Source organism: Cariama cristata, unplaced genomic scaffold (assembly GCF_000690535.1).
Source record: "Cariama cristata isolate BGI_N322 unplaced genomic scaffold, ASM69053v1 scaffold3982, whole genome shotgun sequence".
NCBI lineage: Eukaryota > Metazoa > Chordata > Aves > Cariamiformes > Cariamidae > Cariama > Cariama cristata.
Genome location: NW_009601959.1, coordinates 16,448 through 27,056, shown reverse-complemented (window position 1 = coordinate 27,056; position 10,609 = coordinate 16,448). Strand labels below are relative to the sequence as shown.

The 10,609-nt window shown below is 33.0% G+C and overlaps 1 protein-coding gene across 1 annotated transcript in view; it reads right to left on the bottom strand.

Annotated features, from left to right (window-relative positions):
* LOC104169657 (regulating synaptic membrane exocytosis protein 2) overlaps positions 1-5,935 on the bottom strand; it is a gene marked incomplete at its 3' end in the record, with an annotated part of 130,956 nt that extends 125,021 nt beyond the window's left edge. Inside the window, exons 1-4 of the mRNA XM_009710635.1 lie at positions 5,873-5,935; positions 4,099-4,218; positions 2,171-2,270; positions 1,253-1,376 (exon numbers count right to left, since the gene is read on the bottom strand). Of these exons, the coding sequence (XP_009708937.1) occupies positions 1,253-1,376; positions 2,171-2,270; positions 4,099-4,218; positions 5,873-5,935 (407 nt within the window). The remainder of the gene's footprint in view (positions 1-1,252; positions 1,377-2,170; positions 2,271-4,098; positions 4,219-5,872) is intronic.
* Positions 5,936-10,609: the final 4,674 nt, after the last annotated feature.

The following is a 10,609-nucleotide window of genomic DNA, read 5'->3' as shown; positions in this document are numbered from 1 at the left end:
AGGTTCATGATGTGTCAAACGTATTAGGTTCCTATTATAGCTGAACTGAAAACAAATTATCCTCACTGAATTCCATCCTCAGATTATATGGTTCTAGATTTTTTTTAGTACTTCTTAACTTTTAGTTGTGTTATCCACGCTTTCTTGTATAAAGGTAAGATAATTGTGTGTATCTTACACAAAATAAAGGGATAAACTTATTTATTAATATATAATTATGGAATCATAGAATCATAGAACAGCCCAGGTTGGAAGGGATCTTGAAAGACCACCTGGTCCAACCTCATGTGGAAAAGGAAGCCTAGATGAGATTACCTAACACCCTGTCCAGTTGCATCAAATACATCATAATAAATTCTGTGGGGGAAAAGAGAAGATTCTTAGCAACTGTAAGCATCTTCAAATTCAGTGATAAGCATCCCCCTCTTCACAGCCCTGGTGTGATCAGCTACAGAACTTTCAGTGCAGAAGTAAAAAAGGGATGGATGTGACTGTAAGCTGTAGGAACTTGGAAGAAAAAGAACAGATGAAAAAGAGGAAGTATTCATAGTCTAATATTACAAAGCAACTATTGCTATGCAAGAAAAATTTAAGTTTAGACATTGAGAGATACATCTGAAAGTTAAGAAAACTGGGCAATGTAAAGCACCAAAGAAAAAAGTCCCACACAGTGCGAGCTATTCATTCAGATATGTTCTGTACTAGATAATAAGCAGCAATTTAATAGATTTCATAGATGAAGATCATAAGAATGTGGATTTGAGACTTTCCAAAGCATATTGATTATGTCATTAGCATACTGTATTTTGAGCAAAATTCTACATTGCAGACTCTCAATATGGTTAATCGTAAGTTCATAGGCCAAATATGAACATATAATTTCATATATATTATATAAAAATGAGAATGGAGAAATAAAAATAGTCAAGAACTGCAAAAATAAAGAGTATAATCACAGTTTCAGAGACAATATAGGCTGGATTACCAACTAAACAACCAAAGAAGGGAACCTATTTTTGGCCATTTTAGCAGATAATGCCAGGGACTCGCTCAGAGAACACAGGATTTCACACCAGCTCTTTTTACTTACTGGTGTGATCTACCGTTCTAGCTATGCTTTTGGTTTACAGGATTTTGCATACAGTTTTACTATTTACAAAGTTTATGAAACTGTTTGATACGCTCTGCCTTAGAAGTGAAATTTAGCAACATTTTAATCATATTTAACACAAAAATTTATGAACTTACTTACCCTATTGGTCTTGAAACGACAAGCTCCACTTGTGGCTCAGGTTTGGATTCTAAAATGATGTTATATACCTCCTCAAAGGTGGCTCCTTGTAGTAGCCTTCCATTCCATTCTAATACTTCATCACCTGTAATTTCAGTAATAACACTCTGCTTAGGAAGTCTGCTGTGGACTGTACTTACAATGACAATTTAAGCCATTCTACTGTCAGTTTACTGAATTGTGATACCTGTGTTGTAAAACAAGTTTGGAGTGCTTCATACAGGAAAATTCTGAGTATTAAAGGTTTTCTGCAGCTCAGCTTCAAATACGTAAATGTCAGTGAAACAATATCATCAGTAAGACTCCTATTGAATTAGATATAGCTCTTACTTTGGCAGCTATGGCTTATAGAAATCCCAACACGCTCTTTAGAAAATGCAAATCTTTAAAACAGCATATCTCATCAACTTACTATTTTGAAGATCCATTTACCTCTACAGGTTCAGTATTTAAGGTTCAGATAGTTCTTAAGTTAACAGTTAATATTTCTTGCACATTCTCCAATCTAGCAATCCATGGTTTGCATGTTGGGATAGAAGCAGTTTCTTAGCCAAGCTGGTTCTGTTCGCACATTTGTAATAGCTTGGTTTGCTCTAAATAAAATATACACCACAAAATGACTGGGCAGGACATCAGTGGAATACTATTTTGAGTGTAAAAACATGAATAAAAATGTTAAAATATGATTTTGAACAACATGAGAATTTATATATTTCACAAAAGCAGTAACATCAATAATCTAGTAATTGAATGTCAGGTTGAATTGTGCAGTAGTTCACCACAACTATTTAACATAATTTCACATCTAATTAAACTTGCTTGCTTGTTATCACCTGCAGAAAAGCAAGTCAGCAGTAGAGACTTATAGTAAATACATACCTGGTCTAAGATGCCCCACTGTATCAGCTAAGCTTCCTTTTTTAACTTTGGTGATAAATGCGCAGAGTCGACCTGATTCAGTCATTTTTCCTCCTACTACCTGTTTCAAAGAGGAAGTATTTTCACAAAATGAAAATTACTTTAAATGACTTAAATGTTCTGGCAACAGAAAGAGCTCAATTATGTCCTCAGTTTTCATGTAGCCCAGGTAAGACAGATACACTTGAAAAAAATACCACAGAATTTTGGCTATGACAGGTTATGTTTGTACCTATTCTGGCTATTTGTGTAGTTTAAACACAATGAAAATACAGAATGCTAAAACTTTTAAATTTTAGCAAATATATGTATAGTATTTCGCTGTATTACAAACTACTACCAAAAAGTAAGGTATGGGTCATTAGACTGCTTACTTCAATACTTTTTAACTGAAAACAGATATATTAATATAACGGAATTCATGATGTTCGCAGTAAGCATGAAATGTCTCTGATTAATCAAATTCACTCTGGCTGGGCAAGTCAGATGAAAATACTTGTCATACCGAAGATTTCTCTGCAGGAAACTTCAACAGGTTTGACCTTGATATTTATCTTAGAATCAGGAGATTCACATATCAGAATCAGTTATAATTGCATAATCTTCAAATTCTTAAGGTTTCTTAATAGTCTTCATATTGGGATTTAAATTTTGTAATATTAAATACAGTTTAGGTTACTTTCAATAATGTAAATATTTGAAAATTCAGGTTAGGAATAACTGCTAAAAATTACTCTTTTCAGATGTCTACTTAGATTAAAAAGTAGTTACTCTTGAATCCAAACTACTCATGAATCTCAGTGAAGAGTTCATCTTTATAATTGAAGATTTTAGAATTTTAAACATAGAAGTTTAAACAAAAAGTACTTCATAGTGGCACTATTAGTCTCTTCTCTTGCATTTTCAGCCATTAAGACAATAACACACATACCAAAAGTGACGCTCAACTGGCGTCTCCACTAACTTCAAAATAAAATCATTTGTCAATGAAACAAAAATTTCAAGAATTTCCAAAGCATGTTAGTATATGTTATAAGTAACCACACTGATTTAATCCGCATCTACAGTGTATGACCATAGCCTAATCTACGTATCCAAAGTGAAATCAGTGTCATGCTAAATAGAGAATGGAGAATTAATCAAACTTTAATGATTTCACAAGGATGTTGAATCAAATTAAATACATTTGTTTCTTTTACTGTGTATAATTGATTCTCATTCTTGTATTGCTGGAACCACAAATAATAATATCACACAAAAATGAGATCAAGATATGAGCTAGAAATAGCTTCATAATGTGTTGGAAGAGTACTGCATCACGAAAAAGATGCAAAGACATTACTTTTTGATAATATACAATAAATAATCAAATAATTTTCTGTCTTGTGTATTTAAAATGTAGCAAATCAAACAATTAGAGGTGAAAAAAAATCCAGAAATGGGCTCTTCCATTGGCAGACTCTGCTCTGGATTGAAATGTCATTAACTTCCAGATGTCCCTCAGATCTTCAAAAGAGATAATTTATTTTTCACATTTCTCCCCTCTTTTGCGAACAGAAGTTATACCATGGTGCAATGCTCAATACTGAAGAAAGTGGACAGGGCTTGGCTTGCCGAGCAAGGATGCAATTAGTACCTTGCAGAGCAGACATTCTCAGCAAACTTGTGAAAACATCTAGTCTTTCAGAAAAACAAAATTTTTTTGAGCCTGTCAGGAACCCTGTAAAGTCACTCTTGGTAACTGAATATAAAATATCTCTATATTGTAATTTAGAGAATGAGAAGACATTATAGATATCAGTATGCATACAGTATATAATATGAGAATACTTTCATTATAAAGGTAGCTAGATTCACCAAGAATTGTTAGTTCCAAAATTATTACCAACCTTCAATCCAAGCATTGCTCCTGAGTCTCTAGGCACACTTCCATCTTTTAGTCGTTTATTTAACAAAATTCGACCAATGAGACGGTCTCCATCTTTGGATGGTTGCCAAGTTACTGGATGCTATCATATGGTGTTAATGGAAAATACAGTCAATAGGAGTTTAAAGAAAAATAATTCAGTAATACTTTTTGTTTCCTGATATATTTTTAAAATGTCATGAAAGTATTATGATTACACTAATATTTAATGTAACAGAATGACAAAAAACTGTGCTGGAAAAAGATTTATTTGGATATACAGTCCATCACAATATATGTCTAATATTTAATAACATTATCTGTTTTACTAAATCCAATTTGTAAATATATAGAATGATCTTTGTGTCTTGATTAGACATATATAGACAACTATACATAGTTATCTACACACAATGATAATCACACCTGACTACTGACTAAAACAACTGTAGAGGTCTAGTACAAAAGTAATACTGAAAAAGAAGTTTAACTCAAAACAGAAATTTCATGTAAGACATTTCTTCTTTTTCCATTATTCTAAACATGTCAGTTTTCACTAAGACTGACAAAGTTTTTCAGTGTTTTACTTTCTCTCAATAGTACTGTATTAAAAACTATAGACTACATTAAAACTTACAGTCATTACTCTATTTTAAATGTATTGTTTCCTTCTTGGAATAATTCACATATGAAGCATAGTTACAGTTAATGCACAGTTATACTTGCATATTGGCATAATTAATAAAATTTTAACATTTTCTTTTGTGTAATCATAGCACTTTTTCCACAGAAAAATACTATTCATGCTCTATTTCATGCAAAATTAGCAGGCACAGACAAATCTGCTTCCATTACAACTAATAACTCTAAAAAGATTTATCATAATCTCCACCAAACAGAAAGCAAAAATAAAAAATATGAAAGCAGACGGCAAAGCCTTTAATTCTGCACAATACTGCACAAAAATGGCATGGCAACAAAACAAAAGAACAACTATGATAGTGAAAGGGAAAAAAGAAAAACAACTTTTCTGTGCAGAGAGACGTAATTTTCTCCCTTTTTCACCTGGGGTTTAAACTATTAATTTAATTTCAGCCCCAGGAGTTTGAACATAGTAAATCAAATAAGCCAATCAGTAGAATCCTTATTGTTAATTACTTTATACTTGAAGGTTATACCATGATATGCTATTATGCAACCATAAGAACAACATTCCTTTATGCCTCTCAATTTTTTTCTTAGGCTGCCAAACAGTAAAAGCTGCAAGCATGCAGAGACTTTTCATTTGTTTTTCTTTTCTGCACCTTAAGAAATGCTACATTATCTCTAGAAACACCCTATCTTTTATTTTATGCACTATTTTAATGAGTGACAGAGAGCAAACAACGATCAAATGAGCAGGTTAAAATGCAGGCTCCATAATCTCAGTACCTTCTCGCTATGGCTATGTTCCTCGTTTAGAGTTGTGCTACTACACGTATCTACCCCAGAGTCTTTTATCTGAGGCTCAGACCATTCCAAGTCCTCTTCCAAAGAGTGGCCACCAAAGCACACCATTTTCTTTTGCCTCTCGGATAAGGTGTTAGAATCCGACAAAACTGCCTGCTCACTAGTTTTTCTTTTTCCCCTTTGACTGTTCCCTATAGATGTGGGATAAAAAAAAGGATACAAAAAAGAAAACATGCAAAGGTGTAAATAAACCAAAGGAAATGTGAAATGATAAAGGAAACTAAATGGTAAGGCTCCACATGTCTCACCAAAGACATTGGGGATGCCTCACTGCTATGCCAAGACGTATGATCCAACCAGTTGTAATCCATGTCTCCTGCGAGAATCAGACAGACAAGATAGTGCAGTAAAGGAAAGGTGAAAGAAAGGACAGACAAAGATACAGTAAAATTGTAAAGATTTCTGATTATCCTATCTGATTCACAACCTCTGCTAGCAGGACTTGCAAAGCGCTTCCAAAAAAAAGTTAAGGCTCCAACAACAGAGTACATGGAATACGAAATACAGTGGGGAAGGAGGTACGTTTGTGTGTGTCCATGTGTACATAAAATTATGTACAGGGTAAAGTATCATTGCTTCAGAGTTGTTAACTGTTCCTATAAAATTACTTACAGTAAATTAAATGAAAAGGTAAATTGAATTGTATTCCTAGCAGAACTTTCAGAAAGCAAAGCATTTGAATATGGAGTAAGTCTTCACCATAATCTAAAGAAACGGTTTTGTCTTAAGGAACATATTTCTTTGTTTTTCTAACACAAACTAGCATTTATTCTAATCACTGCAATAAAATGCTTTAAAAAATGGTAGATGATGTTTCAAGGAAGGTTAAATGATCTGTTAAATATGATTAATTAAAAAAACAAATAAAGAAATTGGTTTTAGAATAAAAAGAATATTAACTTTCCTCGAAATTCCCAGACAAATGTCTACTGGTTAAATATCAGGAAAAATTCTAGTAAGTACAGGTACTTCATAACTGGGAATAAATGTATAGGGTTTTGATGAAATATATATATTTATTTATTTTACAGAATCAGAATTTAACCTGTATGGCAGACACATGCTAGGAAGAAAGGTTTACAAAAAGTTTTAAAGAAAAGTTCTAAATTAATGCTGCTGTCCATAGAACTGGACAATGATTCATGTATTTTAATAAAACATTCTCTTTTATCCAGGTACTTTAAATTGTAAATTATGCCCACACATTTTGCATTATTACATTTATCTCTTTTTTATTCTCACCATTGTTACTACATGTTACATGAAAAATATTCTGTTACTATATGCTACATAATATTTTAATACTATCGTATGCAGGAAAAACTGTTGAATTTTCTATCAAATTTCATGACCAAAAGAGCACCAAACCAAAGTAGTTCTGCTCTATTTAGTACAGACCACAAATAACATTTTTCTATTTCCTTCAGATCCTGCTTTGATATTGCTCAACCTATTCCTCTCAAACTACACCAGTAAGTTGATGAAATATAACTAATAGGTCTAACCACAATCTTAACACTTGTCTAGAAAACTTTACAGAGAGGATGTGAAGATACAGTCCCATAAAACTAAGCTACAAAATGGTAATACATGCTTTAGAAAAGTAAAGTACAGTTTCCTCAGAAGGATATTACATACAATGAGAAATATGATCTTTTTTCACTTGTTTTCTCCTAATATACAGATTTGCATATGCTATATGGGAGGAAAAAAAAAATAATCAAGCCTCATTTTCATTTTAAAGAAGGCTATGTACAGAATACAAAGGTTTTATTTTCAAAAAGACTCTGAACTTAGTCCCTTACATTTTGCAGAAACACAGTGGCATATTAAATATCCTTTGATTTCATAAAAACAATGGTAAAGGGATCTCACAAAATTATTTTGAAGCTTTAATTCATTCACATTTTCTGAAGTAATAAATAGGCCTGCTATAAATGTATTAACTCTGTTTCTCATTCTTGAAGACAACATTTTAAAACAGGAAATTCTCACCAAAACTGCTTTTTCATGACTGTTAACATTTTGACTGTATTACAGATAAAAGTTGACTGTCCTGCTAAAGGAAAAAGAAATGTTCTTCTGAAAGCTAATAATATTTTGCAAAAGGTACTTCTGCCATGGAATTTCCAGTACTGTCTTACCTCTGCCTCCAAAGACATTGCTTCAGGGGAACTGAGTGAAATCATCAGTGAGCTCATGAAGAGCTAGCCTTTACTGCATAAATATACATTTAGAGATATCCAGAAGATAGCAAGAGTTCCAGTCTACATATTGCCTGGATCTTAAGTGAGGAAAACCCATCTCATTAGAGTAATGATGACTTCTCAGCTGTAATCGCATGAACTAAAGGCACATGTTTTTTCCCAGCAGTTATTTTCTGTCATATCAAGGCAATGTATCCAAAACCAAAGTCTGACTAGAAGAGTTATAATTTGGTTCCCTACAATTTGGTATCTAATTCTGGCAGAAGAGCACTGAAACAAAATGGGCTTTATGAGCAGAACAGTTAAAACTGATCATTCTCACTGATTCTAATTCCTGACTGTTTCTGAGAAATGGTGTACTTTCATTGAAATGACTAAATTTAAATGTAGATATCTACCATCAGGCAATAGGAATCTACCACTGCACATTACTGGCCATTTTTTAAGGTTTTAAAATTCTCAGCAACAACATCAACTATCACTTATATTCCAAACCAAGCCACCAGAAAGGAATCCAGGAGTATAGCTATTATATCCTTGCTGTTCCTAGTGAACATATGACTTTACCTATACTTTATGAAAACCATCATGGCTTTGCCAGCTGTCTTACTCATGCCTTTTCCCATAATAATTATACATTTTTATATGAGCTTGTCAAGAGCAAGGATTCTTATCAAACTGAACTTTCACTTGTGTGTCTACACAGAAAATAAGTTCTTAAAAACAGGAAAATAAGTTATTGAAAAGTCACGGCCCCTGAGATGTACTGACCATACACACATTCCCACTGCAAACGTGCATATACTTAGTCATCAAAAACCGGTCCAATTTTCACTTGACACTTGCATGTCCACAATATGTGGCATACACTCAGAGACAGAAATTAAATTAGCTTTACAGTAAGTGTACTTTATACTACAGGTGTGCTGTAGATTTATAAATTCATCCTATAGGTGTCTATATGAGCAAATGTTGGGCAGTGCTGGGCTCTAACAGTCTGGCATATGCACATCCACATTTGAAACATATACACTGACTTTCAGCTGGAGAAAGAAATTCTGGATCTTTTTTTCTTTAATAGAGATAACCAAAATAGTAATCTACATACATTAATGCATACAATAATATGTGATATCACATATTATTTAAGTTATTGAGAGTGATAAATTTTTGAGAGTGATAACTGAAAATTTTTAAAACTTCCCATTACACAGTAAAAAAAATACATTGGTTATTTTCCTACTATAGAAGTTCCAATTTCTCTCTACTTTCAGGGAAAAAAAAATAAAAATCTTCTAAGGTAAGTCTTTTTACATCCTGTTATGGAAATTTTACAGCCAACTCTCAAATAATTGAATCTAGACCTCTACTTCTTCTACCCAAATTTTGGATATTCACTGTACAGATCTGTACAACTGAATTAATCAGCTTACGTTCCTTTCACAATCAGTGAAGGGAAATGGAATTTTTTAAAATGTGGTTCATTTGACCTGTTTTAGATGTGTACGTCCAGGTGATTATCTCATACTTTCATCATATCCAAAATGCCTTATTTCTCCTCCACTGCTTATAAAGGAGACCTCAGTGACTCATTCAGATGGTCATCATCTTTTTATCAGGACAATCCTACTACCCTAAATTACTATTTTGACACAGCCTCAAGTATTTGTTTACATATCCAAGAAAATACCAAAATTATCACAAAAAAGACTCAGGAATCTTCAAGCTCTCATGGAAGGCAAATCTACCAGACTGATTTTATGCAACTAGAAATACCAAATACTTCTTTTAATATGTCACTTGCACAGGGTATCATATACTCTCTTTTTCACTCTTCACCTTAGCAGGGGTAATGGAGACTAAAAGGATCTCTGGACCAGTTTCTGTGTTCAAGTCTTTATGCATAGGTCTCAGACTCATCTGCTGGTGTAACTGACTTCTGCTTACTACAATGGTTTCCAAGAGTCCTCTCACCCATGTATTACTATACCGTGCATCCACATACTATATGTGTCCAAGATTAGACACATTTAGTCCAGCAAACCTAAGGCATTAGCACATAGAAATTACTTACATTTTAAAAGATCCAGTTATTTTGCAACAGTTACTCTTTATCAAATGCTAAGCCCTGAACCTAAACCTACACAGAGGAAGACACGCAAAGTTGAGCCTGCTGCCTGATCAAAGCACTCCCACTTCTTGCTCTACTATTTTCCCCTCTCCTTTTCAGTCCAGACGTAGAAAGTTGACTTTCTTTTTAATATAGTTGTGTCTCACAGTAAATACCAATTATTCTAAAATTAAAATAAGAAAATAAGCACTAACTGCATCCAAAGACTGTTTTGTTCATATCCATATTCTTTTTTCTCCATTAAAATATATAGACACATGTTTCAAAAAAATTGTCATAGAAATTAGAAATCATAAAGCTCTTGTAGATCATCTAGATTTTGCCCTTAACAGTGCATTAAGTTATCTAAATGACAGGACTAAATACTATAAAAGTTACTAAAATGCAATCAAACTATCATTAATAGAATATTTAAATTTATAAAAATATATCCAGGATGACTGTCTGGAAGCCCTGTAGTGTACTACATTTCTGTGAGAGACATGTATTCCTTAGTACACCCACACTTTTTTGAGGTACAATGAATGACTTGATAAAATCACTGGACATAAATTTTTCAGTGCAAGTTCTATAAATATTAAAATCTTGACTGGGTAAATGATTTCTGAAATCTTGTAAAATTAAAACTAATGCATGTAAGACACATA